The sequence below is a fragment of the Salvelinus alpinus genome, chromosome 12 (genome assembly GCF_045679555.1).
Source record: "Salvelinus alpinus chromosome 12, SLU_Salpinus.1, whole genome shotgun sequence".
Lineage (NCBI taxonomy): Eukaryota > Metazoa > Chordata > Actinopteri > Salmoniformes > Salmonidae > Salvelinus > Salvelinus alpinus.
This window is the reverse complement of record NC_092097.1, coordinates 2800659-2825536: the sequence shown is the minus strand read 5'-3', so window position 1 is coordinate 2825536 and position 24878 is coordinate 2800659. Positions and strand designations below refer to the sequence as shown.

General features: G+C 42.4%; 1 protein-coding gene across 1 annotated transcript; it reads right to left on the bottom strand.

Moving 5' to 3' along the window:
* Positions 1-4046: 4046 nt before the first annotated feature.
* Positions 4047-23500, bottom strand: pigu (phosphatidylinositol glycan anchor biosynthesis, class U). The gene is made up of 12 exons (XM_071334700.1): positions 23308-23500; positions 22416-22480; positions 22243-22302; positions 21931-21993; positions 21037-21146; positions 20670-20770; positions 20468-20565; positions 18434-18588; positions 17886-18029; positions 14586-14710; positions 7103-7245; positions 4047-5362 (listed from the first exon to the last, which is right to left on the bottom strand). The coding sequence occupies exons 1-12, from the start codon at positions 23435-23437 to the stop codon at positions 5249-5251; spliced, it is 1308 nt and encodes a 435-aa protein (XP_071190801.1). The 5' UTR covers positions 23438-23500; the 3' UTR covers positions 4047-5248.
* Positions 23501-24878: the final 1378 nt, after the last annotated feature.

Here is a 24878-nt window from a genome sequence, read left to right as displayed (position 1 = left end):
ATTGTGTTGTGTGACAAAACTGTACATTTTAGAGTGGCCTTTTACCGCCCCCAGCACAAGGTGTACCTGTGTAATGATCATGCTGTTTAATCAGTTTCTTGATATTTCACACCTGTCAGGTGGATGGATTATCTTGGAAAAGGAGAAATGCTCACTAACAGGGATGTGAACAAATTTGTGCGTAAAATTTGAGAGAAATTAGCTTTTAGTGCGTATGGAACATTTCTGGGATCTTTCTGGGATAAACACTTTACATGTTGTGTTTACTTTTTGGTTCGGTGTATTAATACCATCAGTGGGACTGTATTCCACATGGTATGCAAACCTGTTGCTAACTGAATGGTTAGAATATACTGCCATCTGGTGGCACACACTGCAAATTACATTTGTGCAAAGCCAAGCACAAAGTGTTCCAATGTGAAGAATTAGAAAACTTTATTGTCCACATAATATGGAAGTGCCTCAATGCACAGCCAGTCTTGCCCAAGCTGTCCCCCATCTTGTTGCCCACATTATTTTTTAAATTTAACCTTTATAACTAGGCAAGTCAGTTAAGCACACATTCTTATTTACAACGACAGCCTACCAGGGAACAGTGGGTTAACTGCCTTGTTCAGGGGCAGAACAACAGATTTTTACCTTGTCAGCTCGGGGATTGGATCCAGCAACCTTTCGGTTACTGGCCCAACGCTCTAACCGCTAGGCTACCTGCCGCCCTATGATAGCAAGGACCACAATGGAAATAAGTCTGTAGTTGTACTCAATGAATGAGGCAACTTAATATCTATTAATATGTCTAATAAAATACATTATTTCATGAATCAATTGATTCAGTACTAGTGGCATAGAAACCAGAAAAAACAGGTTTGTTAAAACAGTGTAATACAAATGATACAAATTCTGTATATCAACATGGAAAAGAACACACAAGTACATTATAAAAACCTTATAGCCACCTGCATCAAACTGTCCATTCTTGCTGCCCACATGATAACGATGATGATAACTGTTTGGATGGCAATTTTCATAAAAGAAACAAACGATCCACAACCTCTCAGAATTAAGTAAGAGTGGGGAGGAGCGATTTACAGCAAATTTTGACAAATATAAACTATTCGATTCTCTGAAAATGCTGCATCTTGTCTTTTTTCTATTGATCTGTCAGTGTTCTGCTGATTTCAAAATGTTTGCACTGAGACCATGAATGAATGAAGAAAGACCATTTGATTTACATTTACTTTTAAAGAGTCATTAAAATGATTAAAGGTTTAAAAAGACACAAACCTCTGGCATGGAAAAGACTGATGGACCATTGGTCTTACTGCCTCGTTTAGCAAGTGCTAAGGAACCATAGCAAACCATCTACATTGTATTCTTGCATGACAGACTCATAGGGATGTCTTGAAAAAGTCCATCAATGTTGCGCTGCTTTTAATGTATTTGTGATCTAGTTTCGCAACTATTTATCTGGTTTAAACTCTTTCTGGTTGACATATTAATAGTCTCTTAAGGTGTCTGTTAATATATGGCCTCCACAACTTTACAACAAATAATTCAAAAGAACATTCTAGGCTTTCAATACTCTTTTTGTACACCTGTGGAGTAATATCATGGCCATGTTTCAAACTTGAGGTGGCCACCAAGTGGTTTGTATGTGAAGTGCATGTACTGTACACTGTAAATTTCCAGTTGGGTGATTATACACTGCTCAAAAAAAAGGGAACACTTAAACAACACAATGTAACTCCAAGTCAATCACACTTCTGTGAAATCAAACTGTCCACTTAGGAAGCAACACTGATTGACAATAAATTTCACATGCTGTTGTGCAAATGGAATAGACAACAGGTGGAAATTATAGGCAATTAGCAAGACACATAAAGGAGTGGTTCTGCAGGTGGTGACCACAGACCACTTCTCAGTTCCTATGCTTCCTGGCTGATGTTTTGGTCACTTTTGAATGCTGGCGGTGCTTTCACTCTAGTGGTAGCATGAGACGGAGTCTACAACCCACACAAGTGGCTCAGGTAGTGCAGCTCATCCAGGATGACACATCAATGCGAGCTGTGGCAAGAAGGTTTGCTGTGTCTGTCAGCGTAGTGTCCAGAGCATGGAGGCGCTACCAGGAGACAGGCCAGTACATCAGGAGACGTGGAGGAGGCCGTAGGAGGGCAACAACCCAGCAAGGAGGAGTACTGCCAGAGCCCTGCAAAATGACCTCCAGCAGGCCACAAATGTGCATGCTCAAATGGTCAGAAACAGAATCCATGAGGGTGGTATGAGGGCCCGACGTCCACAGGTGGGGGGTGTGCTTACAGCCCAACACCGTGCAGGACGTTTGGCATTTGCCAGAGAACACCAAGATTGGCAAATTCGCCACTGGCGCCCTGTGCTCTTCACACTGAGCACATGAGCACATGTGACAGACGTGACAGAGTCTGGAGACGCCGTGGAGAACGTTCTGCTGCCTGCAACATCCTCCAGCATGACCGGTTTGGCGGTGGGTCAGTCATGGTGTGGGGTGGCATTTTTTGGGGGGGGGACCGCACAGCCCTCCATGTGCTCGCCAGAGGTAGCCTGACTGCCATTAGGTACCGAGATGAGATCCTCAGACCCCTTGTGAGACCATATGCTGGTGCGGTTGGCCATGGGTTCCTCCTAATGCAAGACAATGCTAGACCTCATGTGGCTGGAGTGTGTCAGCAGTTCCTGCAAGAGGAAGGCATTGATGCTATGGACTGGCCCGCCCGTTCCCCAGACCTGAATCCAATTGAGCACTCCTTTATTGGGGGTGTCTTGCTAATTGCCTATAATTTCCATCTGTTGTCTATTCCATTTGCACAAAGCATGTGAAATTTATTGTCAATCAGTGTTGCGTCCTAAGTGGACAGTTTGATTTCACAGAAGTGTGATTGACTTGGAGTTACATTGTGTTGTTTAAGTGTTCCCTTTATTTTTTTGAGCAGTGTATGTTGTCAATAGTGTCTTCTAAGCCCATATGGCCTGGGAACCAAATGGTGTATGACACTGAAATAAAATTAATACATTTCTTTCCTCAGTTATGTCAACTGGCCGGAATCCTGGGGATTCCCAGGCAAACTGCAGTCGACGGTGAAGAAGATCTGATCATAGTACAATTTACATCAGGTTATATAATAATAATGACGTCATAGGTTTTAAAATGTCCTTCCTCCTCTCGGATACAGTGGCAATACAGTTCACAGCCTCCTCACATTGTCTGCCACCTGTTAAACAATCTACAACCAGCCCAAGGTCTCTCCCCTCCCTGGGTAGAGACAGAATTTCCTGTAAGGAACACATTCCAGCCTGTCTGATGATAACTCCATTCTTTCTAACAAGGAACAGACATTCCTTGTTCCAATTCTTGATTACAATTTCACTCATTATATTCAGCATTATGATTATAAGATTCATACATCCATACAGTAACATAGTAGTATTCTGTTTAGTTAGAATTCTAAGTCAAATGTACACATTTAGTCATTATTCATAACACAAATGCATGTAGAATATAATTAGGCACGCATCTCCATTATTTTGAAAGAAATTGTGCAAATTCGGGATATCCCTTCGCTCTGAAGCCTGCAGCCTTGCTGGCTTGGTCGAAGTGGCTGATGGTCTAATTAGCCCCTACACCCTTGAGGATTTTCACTCCCTCAGCTTTGGGACACTTGTGCAAATGGCGCAGGTGAGCGTGAAAGCGCAAATGGAGAGCCAAGGGAAAGGGGGGGGATTTGGATTTAACCATAGACAAACAGCTTTAAATAAAAGAACAGAGGGTCTGGAACATTTCTGAAGGGAGGGCCTGCAGGGGATAATGATTGGCCAGAAGGTCGGCTCTTAAATTGACCAGCTGAAGTCATAAGGCTACATCTACTGCTATGGATTAAAATGAGTGATCCAGTAGGCTACTCCAGAACTGGAATAGGTTTCCAGTGTGCAGTACATATCTACCTGTATGCTTCCAAACAACAAAACTCAAAACCTGTAATGTAGTCAACATTCAGCAAATAGAACATGATCCGTTTTAAAATCACCCTGGTCTTTAATATCACAAAGAAAAAATACAGAAACATATCAAAACAACTAAAGTACTCCTCCATTTAGAAAATTACAGAAGAAAAAAAAATGAACAAAATTAGTGCTGTCAAATAAATACTGTATATGTACACATAAAAATGGCATACATGAACATTCATGCTGGATCACATTCAACAAGCAGAGTGCATCACGAGAGTTCAGATAGTGAGGAATCCAGATCATATCTAATTTTCACTGGGTACAGGGTTATCAGACTACATTTCTCTCAGATAAGACACTCCAGTAAACAGGTGTCTTATCCCGATATCTTTTTCCTATAGTATTGCAAATAGTGACAATGCAGTAGTTAGACCCATCAGATATCCATTGAGAGAAGAGTACCAACTTAGCAACATTTTGTACACAGTTATTGTAGGACAAAGTGTTAAGTGTATTAGTAAAACACAAAATAAAGGGTTTTGTTCATTAGGCACTAAACAGAAGACAACATACTGGAACAGAGGTGAACTACGTGGACAATAAGAAATGCAAATTTTTTATTATTATATTTTTTACAAATGTTCAGTTGCGCGCCCTAATGAACACGACCCAAATGTGGAGGCTGTTTCTTCCAGTAAAGACTAGATTGACTGACAAGCCCCTGTGGTTTTCATGTTCAAGCGACGCCCTCTGCTGGTAAACAGCCTAAATGCAGAACTGTCTGGTTCCTGTGTGCTCTCAAGTACCCAAAGGCTCACATCTGCTCAAGTCATCTGCTTGTTTTCAATGAGTGACAGCAATTACCAAAAGCATAAAGGGGAAAAAAACTTTACCAAATTAAGCAAAAGAAAAGGACAAGCAACACTATCACCTACCCGCCACACCAAGATTTGTCGCCTACTCACTGGAACGACAGAGCATGGAAAGAGCAAATGGAACCCATCTTTCATCCCACCCTCTTCAACTCCATGTCTGCTCCATCCATTTCTGTACCAGAAGTAACTTCAGAAACACTAAGGCTTTGGTCTATGGGGGAGCAGGTGGTTGGTTGGTTGGGTGGCTGGATGTGGATGTTTGCTTAAAAGTAAGACCTCAGAATTAAGAACAAAGGGTGGGGTAATGTTCAGAGTCACTGTCAGGCAGGTATGGGTCTGTCACCCATGTCCCATCCCTGCCTGCGTGCGCAAGTGTGAGAGTTTGTCGTCGTCTACTTGAGCACCAGAGTGGCCTCGCCGCCGTCTTTCCTCTTCAGGTACAAGCCATGGGTCAGGTGGTGCTCTCGCCGCAGGTACGCATAGAAGTAGTCCGACACCAGCAAGATCTGAGAAGGAACAAAGTAACATCCATCTGTGGTTAGTTGAATTTCAACAGTTATTAGGTACTGTACTCCCATCAAACTGATTTCACAGCTACAAGCTATATAATATATGACATCTTTATATAACCTGTACATTTTAAACATTGCCACATAAAAAGGTCTGGGAGATTCTCCAAACCATGTGTGGAATGGTTTGACCTTCTCCTTCCTTTTGAAATGATGTAATCTCAGGCAAAGTCAACCTGCATACTATCAGAGAAATGGGAAATGTGTGTCAGCCAAAGCGGTCAGCTAGCAAAACTGACCAGGTTAATCTCAGATTGTTTCTCTCAAAACTGACAGGCAGGTTCACCACAATCTCACACCGCTTATCTAAATACCACTCACATCTACGAAAACAACATATGTTGACAGGTCCGTTTTTATAAATAGTCCGCTCAAGTGTACAATTGAGCAGACTGGGAATCCTTCCATAATAGTCCAAATGGCCAGAGCTCTGTGTGAACGGAATAAGTGCCTTGTTTGGTTCGAACCAACACCGTCAAATTATGAATGACCCCCCCCCCCCAAGATGCCATTATCGTAATTTTCTGCTCCGGAGATGAAAACAGAGTGTTTGTTCAGTCTTTGCAGATCCTGCTTATGTCCTTAGCTGAGAAGACCAGGAAGAAAAGTCTCAATGGACAAAAATTTGCTATTTTATCCCAAAGCGTCTTACACCCAGTTTTACCGGCCTTTCCATTAAACAGTGTTAGACAGTGATATCATAGTCATACTCTGACAGGTAACCCAAAACCTTGGTTTCTACATCATCTGTTCCAGAGCAGATGAATTAGTGAAGGACATGGCCGAATACAAACAGTCCTGCATTCCGGTCCCCTCTGTAATTAAGTCTTCGCTCTGTACTCCCATGATTTCAACTCCAGACAAGGGATTTGTGAGTGTTAACTGACACTGAAGGAAACGGTATCTGCGGTTGTCAAATGCAAAATGGCTGCCGTTTATTTAGAATGTCTATCTGGGGGCTTAACAATGGGAAGGTCCCCCAATAAGTCTACCTGTTTTACTGCCTCCACTATTCATTATAGGTGACATCATAAGCCTCTTTTACATACAAACTTGACAAATTCTGGTCCGTAGCCAGACTCACTGTATCACTGATCTTGGTGAGATGCCCTAGGGGTGTCATTTGGGAATAGCAGGCTGTGGCAGTTAACATACCCTAGCTCAAGACCAACAATGTTAAATATGATACTACTAGCATTTCAATCCCAAGGCAAAAGACTTGGTCATACCCAAGGACAGGGTCCCCAACTGGTGGCCCATGCACCGAATTTGGCCCATGGGTGGTTTTATTTGGCCCCCAAAGATTTGAGCAAAAAATATAGTTTTATTGTTGGACATAAGACTTTAAAAACACCAGGAAATATTTTAATTTAAGAAATTTGTTTCCAACTATTCCCACACATAAGAGAGAGACACATGATTGTATACAAATGTAAGCAAGGTTTGAAATGATTATGTTTTAGTCAAACATATCTGTTTGGGCTTCTTGCGGTCAATTTGCAGTCTACAAATTATTTGTAATTATGCGTCGGCCCTCCGACCATCCGCTCAAGAAAGAAAAATAGCCTGCGGCTGAATCTAGTTAATGATTCCTGCCCTAGGATTAGCTGAAAAATACACTGTGGTTGCCTGTCCCCATGCTAACTTACCCTTTGCTGCCTATGCCAGCCCACTCACCTGTGCCACATTGAAGAGCAGCGTGATGGCGTAGTAGAAGTTGGAGTTGGCGCTGCCAGCGTAGATCCAGAGGTGCCAGAGGACGGGGAACAAGGCGGAGCAAGCCAACAACACAACCGACACCAGAAATATATTTCTCAAGACTGGAAGACAAGGAAAACAAAGACATCAAATAAATGGACAATATACAGTGTACAAAACATTAAGAACACCTTTCTAATATTGAGTTGCACCCCCCCACCCCCTTTGCACTTAGAACAGCCTCAATTCGTCAGGGCATAGACTCTACAAGGTGTCGAAAGCAATGCTTCCCACAGTTGTGTCGAGTTGGCTGGATTTCCTTTGGGTTGTGAACCATTCTTGATACACACGGGAAACTGGAGTGTGAAAAACCCAGGAGCTTTGCAGTTCTTGACACAAACTGGTGTGCCTGACACCTTTGAACACCGTTCAAAGGCACTTAAATATTTTGTCTTGCCCATTCACCCTCTGAATGGCACACATACACACACAATCCATGTCTCAATTGTCTCAAGGCTTAAAAACCCTTCTTTAACCCATCTCCTCCCCTTCATCTGCACTGATTGAAGTGGATTTAACAAGTCACATCAATAAAGGACCATAGCTTTCACCTGGTCAGTCTCATGGGAAGTGCAGGTGTTCTTAATGTTTTGTACACTCAGTGTACTATACTGAACAAAAAGACAAATGCAGCATGGTCCCATGTTTCATGAGCTGAAATAAAAAGACCCCAGAAAGGGGGTCTCTAAAATGTGCATTTTTGTCACACAACACAATGCCACATATGTCTGAAGTTTTGAGGGAGTGTGCAATTGGCATGCTTACAGCAGGAATGTCCACCAGAGCAGTTGCCATAAAATGTAATGTTCATTTCTCTACCAACGTCGTTTTAGAGAATTTGGCAGTACGTCCAACCAGCGTCACAACCACGTGTAACCACGCCAGCCCAGGACCTCCACATCCGGCTTCTTCACCTGTGGGATCGTCTGAGACCAGCCACCCGGACAGCTGATGAAACTGCGGGTTTGCACAACCGAAACATTTCTGTACAAACGGTCAAAAACCTTCTCAAGGAAACTCATCAGCTCGTCGTCCTCACCAGGGTCTTGACCTGACTGCAGATTGGCGTCAGAACCGACTTCAGTGGGCAAATGCTCGCCGTCAATGACCACTGGCACGCTGGAGAAGTGTGCTCTTCACGGATGAATCCCGGTTTCAACTGTACCGGGAGTGTCCAAAGCTGTCATCAAGGAAAAGGGTGGCTATTTGAAGAATCTCAAATATATTTAGATTTGTTTAAGACTTTTTTGGTTACTACATGTTTCCATATGTATTATTTCATAGTTTTGATGTCTTCACTATTGTAATGTAGAAAATAGTAAAAATAAAGAAAAACCCTTGACTGAGTAGGTGTGTCCTAACTTTTGACTGGGACTGTAAATAATCTAGTCATAACATTCCTTTCTGACAAGAGGGTTATTGGGCCAAAAGGTTTTTTCTTGTAGGAGTTACCCCTAACTCATAAATATTCTGAATTATTGCAAGCCAAATCATGATGGTGCAATGCATTGGATTCTTGATCATTCAATGTGTTAATGTCTGTATCGTACCTCATGTCAATAATAAATACATTATTGACATGACTCAATGAACTCCAGTTCATAAAAAGGTAAACTTGAAACAGTTAGCATTACTGACTACTTACTATCAGTAACCACTCTACACGGAGGCTCTCCGCACTGCCAAAGCTGACTCTCTCCTCTGTTCTCATCCTCCTAGATCTATCCGCTGCCTTTGACACCGTGAACTATCAGATCCTCCTCTCCACCCTCTCAGTGATGGGCGTCTCAGGCTACGCACACTCTTGGATTGCATCCTACCTGGCAGGCCGCTCCTACCAGGTGACGTGAAGAGGATCTGTGTCTGCACCACGTACTCTCACTACTGGTGTCCCAGGGCTTGGTTCTAGGCCCTTTCCTCTTCTCTTTATACACCAAGTCACTCAGCTCAGTCATATCTTCGCATGGTCTGTCCTATCATTGGTATGCGGATGACACTACTTTTTTCCTTCCCTCCCTTCTGACACCTAGGTGGCGACACGCATCGCTGCGTGCCTGTCTGATATCTCAACTTGGATGTCGGCCCACCACCTCAAGCTCACCTCAAATACATTTTTACCTGTTAAATAAAGGTTAAAAAAAAAGAAGCTCAACAAGAAAAAACTACTCTTACTCCCGGGGAAGGCCTGCCCGCTCAAAGACCTCTCCATCACAGTTGACAACTCCACAGTGTCACCCTCCCCGAGTGCAAAGAACCTTGGCGTGACCCTGGACAACACCCTGTCGTTCTCTGCAAACATCAAAGCAGTGAACCGCTCATGCTCCACAACATCCGTAGAGTACGACCCTACCTCACACAGGAAGCACCGCAGGTCCTAATCCAGGCACGTGTCCTCTCCCGTCTAGACTACCGCAACTCACTGTTGACTGGTCTCCCCGCTTGTGCCATCACACCCCTGGAACTTATCCAGAACGCAGCAGCCTGCCTGGTTTTCAACCTTCCCAAGTTCACTCATGTCTCCCCGCTCTGCCGCACACTCCACTGGCTTCCAGTCGAATCTCACATCCACTACAAGACCATGGTGCTTACCTACGGAACAGCAGGAGGAACTGCCCCTCCCTACCTTCAGGCTATGCTCAAAACCTACACCCCAACCAGAGCACTTCGTACTGCCATCTCAGGTCTCTTGGCCCTCCCACCCCTATGGGAGGGCAGCTCCCACTCAGCCCAGTCCAAGCTCTTCTCTGTCCTGGCACCCCAATGGTGGAACCAGCTTCCCCCTGAAGCTAGGACAGCAGAGTCCCTGCCCATCTTACCGAAAATATCTGAAACCCTACCTCTTAAAACAGTATGTTAAATAATACTCATCTCGACCCCCACCCCCCCAAAAAAAATTCTAAAAAGACTTAACCAGCACTTGCACTTCAAGCCCCCTAACCCCCCTTCTAGCTCTGACAGCTACAGTTGAAGTCGGAAGTTTACATACACTTACGTTGGAGTCATTAAAACTCGTTTTTCAACCACCACAAATGTCTTGTTAACAAACTATAGTTTTGGCAAGTCGGTTAGGACATCTACTTTGTGCATGACACAAGTAATATTTCCAACAATTGTTTACAGACAGAATATACTTATAATTCACGGTATCACAATTCCAGTGGGTCAGAAGTTTACATACAAAGTTGACTGTGTCTTTAAACAGCTTGGAAAATTTCAGAAAATAATGTCATGGCTTTAGAAGCTTCTGATAGGCTAATTGACATAATTTGAGTCAATTGGAGGTGTACCTGTGGATGTATTTCAAGGCAAACTCAGTGCCTCTTTGCTTGACATGGACAAATCAAAAGAAATCAGCCGTCATACTGCTCAGGAAGAAGACGCGTTCTGTCTCCTAGAGATGAACGTACTTTGGTGCGAAAAGTGCAAATCAATCGCAGAACAACAGCAAAGCACCTTGTGAAAATCCTGGGGGAAACAGGTACAAAAGTATCTATATCCACAGTAAAACGAGTTCTATATCGATATAACCTGAAAGGCCGCTCAGCAAGGAAGAAGCCACTGCTCCAAAATCGCCATAAAAAAGCCAGACTACGGTTTGCAACTGCACATGTGGACAAAGATCATACTTTTTGGAGAAATGTCCTCTGGTCTGATGAAACAGAAATAGAACCGTTTGGCCATAATGACCATCGTTATGTTTGGAGGAAAAAGGGGGACACTTGCAAGCCGAAGAACACCATCCCAACCGTGAAGCACGGGGGTGACAGCATCATGTTGTGGGAGTGCTTTGCTGCAGGAGGGACTGTTGCACTTCACAAAATAGATGGCATCATGAGGATGGAATATTATGTGGATATATTGAAGTAACATCTCAAGACATCAGTCAGGAAGTTAAAGTTTGGTCGCAAATGGGTCTTCCAAATGGACAATGACCCCAAGCATACTTCCATAGTTGTGGAAAAATGGCTTAAGGACAACAACGTCAAGGTATTGGAGTGGCCATCACAAAGCCCTGACCTCAATCCTATAGAACATTTGTGGGCAGAACTGAAAAAGCATGTGCGAGCAAGGAGGCCTACAAACCTGACTCAGTTACACCAGCTTTGTCAGGAGGAATGGGCCAAAATTCACCCAACTTATTGTGGGGAGCTGGTGGAAGGCTACCTGAAACATTTGACCCAAGTTAAACAATTTAAAGGCAATGCTACCAAATACTAATTGAGTGTATGTTAACTTTTTACCCACTGGGAATGTGATGAAATAAATTAAAGTTGAAATAAATCATTCTCTTTACTATTATTGTGACATTTCACATTCTTAGAATAAAGTGGTGATCCTAACTGACCAAAGACAGGGAATTTTTACCAGGATTAAATGTCAGGAATTGTGAAAAACTGAGATTAAATGCATTTGGCTAAGGTGTATGTAAACTTCCGACTTCAACTGTACGTTGAAGAAAAATGTATTTTCTATGCCTGTGATATGTGGTTGTCCCACCTAGCTATCTTAAGATGAATGCACTAACTGTAAGTCGCTCTGGATAAGAGAGTATGCTAAATGACTAAAATGTAGCTTAGTGTTCCAAAAGGATTTAAAAAAAAAATAATCTTCCATTTTTACATAATAATGGTGGTCTAAACATGCACATGCGCAACATGTGCAAATACCCATAGGAACCCAGTCATTTTTCATCTTAGATACAAGGAGAAATCTGAAGTCCATCTATCCACTGATGTAAATATATCCCCTGTCTGATTCCCAGTTCGTCCACTAGATGGCAGTTAGAGATCAAATCAAATTGTATTTGTCACATGCTTACTTACAAGCCCTTAAACAACAATGCAGTTAAGAAAAATATGCGGTAAGTCAAAAAATATATATTTTTTGTTGTTGTTGAAAAATAAATAATCAAAGAGCAGCAGGAGAATAACAGTAGCGAGGCTATATACAGGGGGCACTGGTACAGAGTCAATGTGCGGGGGCACAGGTTAGTCGAGGTAATTGAGGTAATATGTACATGTAGATAGAGGTAAAGTAACTATGCATAGATAATAAACAGAGAGTGGCAGCAGCATAAAAGAGGGTGTGGGGGGACAATGCAATGGGCTCCCGAGTGGCGCAGTGGTCTAAGGCGCCACTACAGACCCTGGTTCGATTCCAGGCTGTAAAACAACTGGCCGTGTTTGGGAGACCCATAGCGCGGCACACAATTGGACCAGCATCGTCCTGTTTAGGGTTTGGCCGGGGTAGGCCGTCATTGTAAATAAGAATTTGTTCTTAACTGACATGCATTGTTAAATAAAGGTTAAATACAATTAAAATAAATAAAAGATGCAAATAGTCCGAGTAGCCATTTGATTAGCTGTCTTATTGCTTGGGGGTAGAAGCTGTTAAGAAGCCTTTTGGACCTAGACTTGGCGCTTCGGTACCGGTACTCGATGGTGCAGCTATAGAACTTTTTGAGGACCTGAGGACCCATGACAAATCTTTTCAGTCTCCTGAGGGAGAATAGGCTTTGTCGTGCCCTCTTCACGACTGTCTTGGTGTGTTTGGGCCATGAGAGTTTGTTGGTGATGTGGACAACAAGGAACTTGAAGCTCTCAACCTGCTCCACTACAGCCCCGTCACGTGACGTCTCTTGGCCACTTGAAACCAGTTGTGTCTGGTTTGGGTAGTGAGTCCACTGTGACAAAATGGCTGAATGGATTTTCAAGCCTAACATCTTAAAATTACCAATCAGGGCTGTTAAGTAATGGAGTTTTTTTTTTTTTATGACACAGACAGGTGCGGAAATAAGCTAAGTAGCCAATAGGCAGAGTGTTGCATAATTTGTTGCATAAATCTCTGTAGTAATGGTTGGGTAAAAGTAATGCATTTTATTTCATTAAGTGATTTCTTGTATCAAACACAAACATTTTTCAGTCACCTCCTTGTCTGGAAGATAAGTGGATAAACAGGTTAATGTCAAGCCCTGTATGTTTTTTCCCAAAAGTATCATGGAATGTAGGCCTACATTGAGCACCACACATTGGCTGCTACTGTAGGCTAAATGATAGAATAGCTATTTCCATGTTAAAATAACATGGGGATGAGTTAGTTAGGTGTGCTATTTACAGATGGGCTGTGTACAGGTACAGTGATCGGTAAGCTGCTCTGACAGCTGATGCTTAAAATTAGTGAGGGAGATATAAGTCTCCAGCTTCAGTGATTTTTGCAATTTGTTGCAGTCATTGGCAGCAGAGAACTGGAAGGAAAGGCGGCCAAAAGAGCTATTGGCTTTGGGGGTGACCAGTGAAATATACCTGCTGGAGCGCGAGCTATGGGTGGGTGTTGCTATGGTGACCAGTGAGCTGAGATAAGGCGGGGCTTTACTGAGGGTAGTGCGTACGGCCCAGTACATCACTGGGGCCAAGCTTCCTGCCATCCAGGACCTCTATACCAGGCGGTGTCAGAGGAAGGCCCTAAAAATTCAAGACTCAAAACAAAAGACTCCAGCCACCCTAGTCATAGACTGTTCTCTCTGCTACCGCACGGCAAGCGGTACCGGAGCGCCAAGTCTAGGTCCAATAGGCTTCTAAACAGCTTCTAACCCCAAGCCATAAGACTCCTGAACAGCTAATCAAATGGCTACCCAGACTATTTGCATTACCCCCCTCCCAGTCACTATAATAACTCCACCTACATGTACATATTACCTCAATTACCTCGACTAACCTGTGCCCCCTGTATATAGCCTCGCTATTGTTATTTTACTGCTGCTCTTTAATTACTTGTTACTTTTATTTCTTACTCTTTTTTTTAAGGTATTTTTCTTTTTCTTTAAAAAACTGCATTGTTGGTTAGGGTATGGAAGTAAGCATTTCACTGTAAGGTCTACACCTGTTGTATTCGGCGCGACAAATAACATTTGATTTGATCTAATAAACATGTTTACAAAACTCTCCTTGAGATCAGTAGGTACAAAACGGAAGAAAGCGCTTTGAAAAGTGGGGAGGTCCTATCTAAACTTGTCCAATAAGTAATGCTTTTGTTCATCTTCTGTTGCAAAACAGTTTGCTACGGTGTGCCCTATCGAACACAACCCAAGGGTTATGGGAAGGAACCATAGAGAATGAGTGGCCAAAGGCCATATTAGCATGGGCAGCTCCATTGAGGGCTTCCACCATTTGAATGTAGTCAACTGGGTGGGACTTCCAACTTCATTGGCTGATCCCTCCTGGTTACTCTGTTGGAATCATGTCCAACCAGGTCATCAGGAGGGATCAACCAATCGTGAAGAAGAACATTGACTACTTTAAAATGCAGACAGCCTCAATGGCGCTACCCATGCCGTCTCAGACACTATAATGCCACAGATACAAAAATAAGTCCTCTATCTATCTCTATGGAAGGAACCACTCACATCTGTATAGGTGGTTCCATGCGGGCAGGAAGGCCATGTAGAGGGCGATGTCGCCCACGGTGGGGTAGGACTTGAAGATGGAGATGATGGCAATCTGCATGAAGATCAGAAAGACCGGGTGCTCCCTGGGACAGAGAGAGGACAGCAGAGTGTTACTACTGTACGGCAGCAATTTTAAGACAAAATCATTTACAGGATGCATAGATGTCACCCGTTTAGATGGGATACATTATATATACACAGATGTGGTCTGTGTGGCACAGTAGAGCATAGCGGTTGTAACAACAGAGTTGTGGGTTCGATTTCCGCTGGGGCCACCCATACCAGATGTATGCACGCACTACTGTAAGTCGCTTTAGATAAAATTGTATGTGCATTAAAATACGTTAATACATAATGTTAGCTTCTAAGTTCTGGTTCAATAATCCTGACGAATACCAAAGAAAGCTCAGACTAGACCTATTCACCACACTGGGTTATGCAGCTGCAAGAAAACCACACAAAGTCTCAAGCAACTGTGTTTATAACGTCACACTTGGCCCCCCATCCCGACTAGACCCCCCTTTTGTGTCTAGGATGAACAATCAATCTCTGTTGCTGGGCAGGTGGTGCTATCATCCAAGCTCGAGTCCGGAACCTTCATACTCCTCAACGCCTCTCAAGTCTTCTTATCAGTCAGGAAAGGCCTCGAGTTAGGGGAGTTCACATTCTTGCAGTCTACCGCAGTCCACTAGATAATTACTATACACAAAGAGCTTAAACCTAACACTACGTTCTATCCCTAAGAATATACAAAAGTTCATTCCTATTAGGAGTATATAATGGTATAAAACAGTAAAGATATAAAATGGTAATTACGATCTACCAGCTCTAACTGCAGACATATGGCTCCTATTCAACCCTAATGGAATCATTCTTGCCCTCAGAGATAGGCTCCCTTTGTACTTTCCCTCTACCCAAATACAATGCACAGAGCATTCCATCTAACACATAACACTAGGCTAATTATACAATTATAAACAGGTTAAAACGGGCTCAAGTCCGTATCCAACAATAATAATATACATAATAATACCCAGGAACATCGATGGCAATTATATCCACTGAATTGGAAAATAATGTATACTGAAAAAAATATATAAAGCACAACATGTGAAGTGTTGATCCCAAGTTCCATGAGCTGAAAAAAAAAGATTCCAGAAATGTCCCATATGCATAAAAATCATATTTCTCTAAAAAGTTGCGCACAAATTTGTTTACATCCATATTAAATGAGCATTTCTCCTTCACCAAGATAATCCATCCACCTGACGTGTGGCACATCAAGAAGCTGATTAAACAGCATGATCATTACACAGGTGCACCTAGTGCTGGGGGCAATAAAAGGCCACTAAAAAGTTGAGGGAGTGTGCAATCGGTACGCTGACTGCAGGAATGTCCACGAGAGCTATTGCCAGAGAATTTAATGTCAATGCTTCTCCCATAAGCCGCCTCCAACGTCATTATAGAGACTTTGGCAGTAAGTCCAACCGGCCTCACATTGCAGACCACGTCTAACCGCGACAGCCCAGGAACTCCATATCCAGTTTCTTCACCAGTGGGATCGTCTGAGACCAGCCACCCGGGCAGCTGATGAAACTGTGGGTTTGCACAACCGAATAATTTCCGCATAAACTGTCAGCAACCGTCTCAGGAAAGCTCATCTGCGTGCTCATCTTCCTCACGAGGGTCTTGACCTGATTGCAGTTTGGCGTCGTAACCGACTTTACTGGAGAAGTGTGCTCTTCATGGATGAATCCCGGTTTCAACTGTACCATGCAGATGGTAGACAGTGTAGCGTGTACGGCGTCGTGTGGGCGAGCGGTTTGCTGATGTCAACGTTGTGAACAGAGTGCCCCCATGGTGGCAGTGGGGTTATGGTATGGGCAGACATAAGCTACTGGCAACGAACACAATTGCATTTTATCGATGGCAATTTGAATGCACAGAGATACCGTGATGAGATCCTGAAGCCCATTGTTTTGTCATTCTTCCGCCGCCATCACCTCATGTTTCAGCATAATGCACGGCCCCATGTCGCAGGGATCTGTACACAATTCCTGGAAGCTGAAAATGTCCCAGTTCTTCCATGGCCTGCATACTCACCAGACATGTCACCCATTGAGCATGTTTGCAATGCTCTGGATCGACATGTACGACAGCGTGTTCCAGTTCCCGCCAATATCCAGCAACTTGGCACAGCCACTGAAGAGGCGTGGAACAACATTCCACAGGCCACAATCAACAGCCTGATCAACTCTATGCAAAGGAGATACTGCGGTGCATGAGGCAAATGGTGGTCACACCAGATACTAACTGGTTTTCTGATCCACGCCCCTATTTTATTTATTTATTTTTTATTCTGTGACCAACAGATGCTTATCTGTTTTCCAGTCATGTGAAATCCATAGATTAGGGCCTAATTTATTTATTTCAATTGAGTGATTTGCTTATATTAACTGTATAGTAAAATCTTTGAAATTGTTGCATGTTGTGTTTATATTTTTGTTGAGTATATTTTCCAGGTCTGATTTGACGGGTCAGAAATGTTTGGTTTGGTGAGTAGAAGTTGTACCTCTGTTCTTACATGGCAACAATCCAGGTGCAAGGTGATCACAACGTAGGCAAACATGATTACATAAAACAGCTTGAAGCTTATGCAACTGTGAAGATTTGCAAACAAACCCCAACTGTGTTAATCTTATAATAGGCCTCAAAACAGGTCTAACTGTGTAAACTTACGTAACCATTGTAGACTGTGGGGCGGTGTTAGCTCAAATAAACTGTTTGTTAACAAACAAAAGCATACATTTAACATAATTGCAATGACCACAATCAGGTTTAATAATTCTAAGTAACTCAATGGGCAACATCAACATTGTGGTTAATAATTAATTAACCTGACTATTAACTACCACACAAGTGGTAGTATAATATCCACTCCATAGAAAGGAGACCAAACACTTGGGCGACATTTTCATCCGTGCAAAAAGACACCATAAACCTAATTGCAATCGGGCCATGTGATCTAATTGAAAACTTTTCTTCAACAACGTGCATCATAAGGAGGCAATTATTTAACTCGTTTATTTTACTGAGCAATGCGCATACATTGAAGAAATCTTTTAAATAAAAAAATCAGGCTGCCAGATTACAATGAGGTTCACTGTATTTTCTCCCCACAGATCTGTGCTCTTTTTCACCACGAAAACAACTCCCTTATTCTCACCATACGGCGAGTTAAAGAGGAGAGGGACTCACTTTAGCTTGATGGAGAGTGGAATGGTGTAGAAGAACACGTTGATCTGAAAGACGCAGATGAAGAAGAGGCGGAAGTGCTCAAACATCTCGGCAAAGAAGTACCAGAAGAGGCCTATGTTGGGGGTGAGGTCTGGAACGGAGAGGCTGGGGGGGGGGATACAGAGAACAGCATTCACACAGTCAGAGAGGAACACAGAAAGGCCCTTTTCATAACACATTCCGTAGCATAGCGGTCTCTCGTCTTCCAAATATGTCTGCTAGGCCTAATTGCCATCACCACAAAGACAAACTTTATTCATTAGATTTTTTTTATAGTGGGAGAAAGTTGTAGGTTCTCTCAATCATATTCCGAAGACACCTATCCATAACAGATTTACACCGATTAGTGAATTCTCAATGCACAAATTAACAGTAATTGTATGCTAAGGTCTACAACATCAAGCTAAAAAAAACTCCCTTAGTAAACGTGTCCAGCAGGGTTGGGGTCAATCCCATTTAAATTCTGTCAATTATTGAATTGAAATGACCCCAACCCTGGTGTCACTCACATGAATCCGTAGACGGAAGACAGGAAGTCCCAGGAGCTGAGCAGGAAGAAGGACAGACAGACCATGACACATAGGCTGCCCAGGTACATGAAGGTGTACTGCGTTGTGAAGAGCCAGAAGCTGGATCTTTGCCAGTTCACTGGGATGTACAACCTCTGTGGGAAAGATAGAAACATTAGGGAGAGAATTAATGTTTCAAATGCTTAAAAATCACAGGCAGAATGTATCTAACATCTCAGAGTAGGAGGGCTGATTTAGGATCAGTTTTTCCTTTTATTTAGATCAGAATGAATAAGGTAACATGGACACTGAAGACCTGATCGTAGACTCGTGGTCTACTCTCCTTAATTTGCACTGATGTGGAAAAGACTTGAAAGGTGGAAGCTCATTATTAGGCTGCCTGTGACCTGTTCAGTTCTTACAGATCAGTACAATGAAGTAGACGGGACAAGGATAGGACAGATTTTTGTATGTTCACCAGGGGTGCATCTCAATAGTCCAACTTGGCCTCCACTCTGTGAATCCTTCAAGTGTAATGAACTGAAAGCATAGGCTAGAACCCATATTGTGGATGCCTATCAACCAGGACTTGGGCAGGTGAAAGTTGTCATGTCTATGCATATAAAGGAATGGCGACAAAGGGAGGAAGCCACTTTGGACTATAGAGATTGACCACATATCACTAACCACGTTTCAATCCACAGGTCATAGTGTATTAAAAAAAACAAAAAAACAGCAGCTGTGATGGAAATAGGAAGACTCGGTATAACTTCAGAAATGTCGACAATGTTATTTTTGTGTAGGTACAATTAATTATGCAACAAACTGCGGTGGAAACGATGTATTGGATAATTGTTGATAGAATAACCTTGCCTGGCTAGCCAAACGGTACGCCACACCCATGGAACAGATTCTAACCGGTCTGACTGGTCCCAGAAAACGATGGGTTGGGCCATAGCCAAAACACCCTTGAGTAAAGCAGTGTTTTAAAAATGTGTCATTGGATAGAGATGATACAATCGCTGATGACTTTATTTTGTACAAATCCCCTAATTTTGACGTCACCACAAACAACTTAAACGATGGCAGTCTCAAACTGAAGTATGTAGCGAACATAGTGGCAGAAGAATTCAGTTTAGTCGTCAGGCAAAGATTAATCATCACGTCGAGATAAATTTGCAGTCACACGATGCTACACTACATGACCAAAAGTGTGTGGACACCCGCTCGTCGAACATCTGATTCCAAAATCATGGGCAATAATACGGAGTTGGTCCCCCCTTTGCTGCTACAACAGCCTCCACTCTTCTGGGAAGGCTTTCCACTAGATGTTGGAACATTGTTGCGGGGACTTGCTTCCATTCAGCCAAAAGAGTATTAGTGAGGCCGGCACTGATGTTGGGCGATTAGGCCTGGCTCGCAATCAGCTTTCCAATTCATCCCAAAGGTGTTCGATGGGGTTGAGGTCAGGGCTCAAGTTCTTCCACACCAATCTCAACAAACTATTTCTGTATGGACCTTACTTTGTGCATGGGGGCATTTGGGGCGGCAGGTAGCCTAGTGGTTAGAGCCTTGGGCCAGTAACCGAAAGGTTGCTAGATCGAATCCCCAAGCTGACAAGTTAAAAATATGTCGTTCTGCAAATGAACAAGGCAGTTAACCCACTGTTCCTAGGACATAATTGTAAATAAGAATGTGTTCTTAACTGACTTGCCTAGTTAAATAAAGGTTCAACCTAAAAAATAAAAAAATACGTTACAAAATTGTCATGCTGAAACAGGAAAGGGCCTGCCACAAAATTGGAAGAACAGAATCGTCCAGAAAGCCATTGTATGATGTAGCGTTAAGATTTCCCTTCACTGGAACTAAGAGGCCTAGCCCGAAACAAGAAAAACAGCCCCAGACCATTATTTCTCGTCCACCAAACTTTGCAGTCGGGCAGGTAACATTCCCCTGGGGACCACTGATCCCTGTCGCAAATTGGATGGAAACCTTGTGAAAAGTGAGTTTTTCAGCTGAGTGATACGAACGTACCTGTAGTAGGTAAAGCAGTGCTGGGGCAAATAGAGTGAGGGGGTAGATTGACTGGTATGTCGCCAAGGCCAAGAATATCGCACTCATCAAGGAACTTCCTTCAATATCAGAGAATAATTTAGTTATTGACACGACAAGCAAATACATGGTTTGGGTCACACCAATATAGTATTTCTTTTGTCATTTGTTGCTGTTCACATACCTTTTACTGTACAGAGAATGAAGAGTGCGATGACTGCATTGTTAAGCCCGCAGGTTGACTTTGCCACACAGGAGAGGATAGTGAAAGGGTTTAACAAGTAACTGCAGGGTGAGAGAGCAAAAACTAAAGGTCATCATTAAGTTGTAAACACTTTGCTTACTAAAACTGGCAGACACACATAGGTTTAAAGGTATAATTGAATGTTGACAGAGCTGTTCTTTAAGCTGACCATGTTGAGCCAGGTGGAGTAGGGTGAAGTTAACCCTGGATTCTGATCTAGTCAGTTTTGTGTTTTCCCCTCTAATGGTTAAGGATAGGACTGGGGAAAGTAAGCTGCTCCTAGATCTGTGCCTTCTCTGGTACTTACAACATGGCCACTTTCAGAGGGATGTAGTACATCTCTTTGGGGGTGCGGATGAGCTCCAGGCAGTCCAGAGGATAGCGCTCAGCCTCCAGGGCGTACTTCTGTTTCCTGAACTGGAGCAGAAACACACACCCCACTAGCCGTGTCACTACACCACGTCTGTGTTGTTCCTGAACCCATAATGCAACAGCAAAGTCAAAAGTCTCTGGGATTCTTCAACATTGCAGTCGACTGCCGACTGACTGATCTACAATTCTCTTTGCATCATAAATAACTACTCACTATTATTTGTAGATCAGTCTGAGACACAATTTACCAAAAATGCATCACTGATTTGATGCTCTTGGACACCCAATCCCAGGGTATCTTGAAACATCAAAAAGACGCCACACCAATCACCGTGTTAACACTAGACAATGGCTGTGATGGAATACTCCTGCCACGTCCTATTTTAGTAAGTTTGTTTGATAAGTGAAAATATAATGTTTTGTAGTAGAAGACAAAATATAGCCAGGACGTGATACTCATTTCAGCTTTTCCTGTAGTTTGAATTTACTGCACACTTGAGGAAGTGACTCGACTTATCAGACCCCTGTGTTTGTCTCAACAGCTGACAACCAGATACGGGGACGGCTAAACAAACATTTAGCCTATGTTCTAAAATAGTAGGCCTATGTAGCAAATAGGCACAGGAAATACTTTTAGTAAGCAGGATATATTAGGTCACAAACCAAGGCTTGTTGTTCCTGTACCCATAATGCAAGTGAAATGTCTAACACCCAATCCCAAGGCACCTTGAAGCATATTTTTAGGTCATGCAGGCATGCATAATATCCCATTACACAATACATCATAATGATCTGCATTATATTAATTTTGGCATTATTTGTCACTTACCACAGTCTTGTTGTAGTCCTTCACTGCTAGGTATAGTGCCACCGCAGTGAGTGCATCTGCCATCTATGGGGCAGGTTGAGAGAGGGAAGATAACACAATTGATGGATGTATGGATGGATTTGACCTTTGGGAATCAAACTCAAATGATGGTTTCTCTGTAGCATCCATGCATGTTCCAGCTAATTGTCTATGAGCAAAACTAGCAATCAAAATTACACTGGACCCTCAATTTGATACAGGTATCAAATTGTATTGTGACATAATAGACAGTGTTATTACTGAATAAGTATATTTATTAAAGGTTGCACTCACCATAAACACAATCTCTGCATAATCAATAACAAAGTGAAAGAAGTATATAATGAGGGGCGTCTGAAAGGGATAAGATGACATCATGATTATACCACTTTGTGAATGTATTAATTTATGAAGCAACACATTGTGATAGAATGTTACTCGTTTAATGGAATCGAGAGGGAACTGACCTCATGGAACACATCCCCTGCATATGGAGATACTCCCAGGTCCAGGAGAGCCAGGCCTTCCACAACTACAAATAACAAACCATAAAATATCATCAACCTATGGAACCAAAATAATGTATAGCCTGTTGTGTCCACATTGTTCTCAACCATGATAGCTGGGGCTAGTTCTTTTAAGTCCAAAAACTGGTCCTGAACATTTTACATGTTGAGTGCAATATCAAAATTAAAGCCAAATCTATATAAGTTATCATAAGGCTTGACTTGCACTAGCTGACTAAACTCCACGACATAACTGTAATAACTAACCTGCATCTCGTGGAATTGAGTCAGCTAGATTTGCACGAGCTAATGTACTGTCTGATTAATAATTAATATACCGCACTGTCATTCCGTTTCTTTACAGGATATTGAGGTTAAAACCAATAGATAAAGGGAACAGCAGCAAATTACATTGTAGCACGTGTTAGAAAATATTGCAAACATGCATTTATCACTGTTGCAGTAGCTACCCATCCTTGCTTCCTTAGCTTTTTTAGCTAAGCTAGTTAGCCTACCATTGATTGCCATTCCAGAAGGTATCAAATCAAATGTTATTGGTCACAAACGTGTTTAGCAGATGTTATTGCGGGTGTAGCGAAATGCCTGTAACTGCAAATACCATGCATTGATTGGCAGCTAACTAGCTTTGATTATTCTCTGACTTCCCATGTATTTTACTATATTCCTTTGTGGAATCACTAAAACTAGCAATACTAGAACTCTCAATAACACTTTTAGTGGTGCTGTCCAACCACCTATCTAGGTTTGCATAGCAAGCTAGCCGACCGGCGACAAGCAAGCGCAAGACAGAACAGGAGCAATTCCCTACAAAGATAATCAATAAAGCGCCTACCTCTTTTCCAGGCATTTAGTGGAGATACTACCTCAACTCTTTCTGGTATAAGCTCAGCTAAACTTGATCTAAATAATAATGCTCTTATTGTTACAGCTACAACTAAAAGCAGGGTTAAAGGAGCTGCCATCTTTGTTGGGAGGAAGAAGCCATCAGCGGCTCGTCAGCAACACTAACAAAGTAAGTCCGGGTCACAGAATTTCGAACATTTTCTCAATAAAAGTCCCCCACGTAATAGTAGAAAAATATCAATAAACCTGTATTTATTCATGATATATGAAACATAATTGTCTAAACATGAACAATGATTCATATTTGTTCATATTTAAGTGACATTTGCATTACATTTGGGTTTTAAAACAATTTTCCAAGGTCAAATAAATGCCCCAATGCTGGTTTATAAAGCATAAACTATTCTAGGTGCTGCAGTAAAAGTATTTTAGGGAATCCTCAGTAGGGTCTGTAGAATGTAAACTGAGTATACCAAACATTAGGAAGACCTTTCTAATATTGAGTTGCACACTTAATGTTGATTTTTGCCAGGTATTACCTAACCTACCAGAATTAATCCTACCTTTGAACCACCCGATCCTCCTGGGGTGGTTGTAAAGGTGGTTGCACTTGGCTGGCAAAACTTAAAAAGCAGACTCTCATGTTTTCAAGGTTCGACATGACTTAGTCATTTGTTGGTGATGATGAATGAGATGTTTTTCTTATAGCTGGTTTCACATCCACCTTATTTGTGATTGTCCATTTGCATATAGTTTGTAGTTTACACATTTATAGTTTACACATATAGTTTACACATTGTTATTTGACGTATATCTTTTTGACATGCAAAGACCCAAATGGCGTTCCATACCCTTTTGCCCTCAGACCAGCCTCAATTCGTCTGGGCATGGACTCTACAAGGCGTCGAAGGCGTTCCACAGGGATGCTGGCCCATGTTGACTCCAATGCTTTCCACAGTTGTGTCAAGTTGGCTTGATGTCCTTTGGGTGGTGGACAATATTTAGTCTTTCCCATTCACCCTTTCCCATTCCCCCTCTGAATGGCACACATACACAATCCATGTCTCAATCCCATGTCCCACTGATAGAAGCGGATTTAACAAGTCACATCAATAAGGGATCATACAGTAGCTTTCACCTGGATTCACCTGGTCAGTCTATGTCATGGAAAGAGCAGGTGTTCTTAATGTTTTGTACACTCAGTGTATATAGTTTCATTTCATGGGGCACTGGATAATACAAAGTGTTGCTGGCCTTTTACTCCACCCATTCCATTGGACACAATGTGAATAACTGTATATGGAATACATATTGGCTTAGAGTGCAAAAACTATTCTAGGTGCCGCAGTAAAAGTCCCCCCCCCACGTAATACTCAAATCAAATTCAAATCAAATCAAATTATATTTGTCACATACACATGGTTAGCAGATGTTAATGCGAGTGTAGCGAAATGCTTGTGCTTCTAGTTCCGACAATGCAGTAATAACCAACAAGTAATCTAACCTAACAATTCCACAACTACTACCTTATACACACAAGTGTAAAGGGATAAAGAATAT

Bases quoted from the DNA above. Each gene is read 5' to 3' on its own strand.
- pigu (XM_071334700.1), bottom strand. From the start codon at position 23,437: ATGGCAGCTCCTTTAACCCTGCTTTTAGTTGTAGCTGTAACAATAAGA. The intron at 22,481-23,307 runs GTAGGCGCTTTA...TGTTATTTGTAG, and splicing joins ACTAAATGCCTGGAAAAGAG to TTGTGGAAGGCCTGGCTCTC. The intron at 21,994-22,242 runs GTGAGTGCAACC...CCTGCCCCATAG, and splicing joins ATGCAGAGATTGTGTTTATG to ATGGCAGATGCACTCACTGC.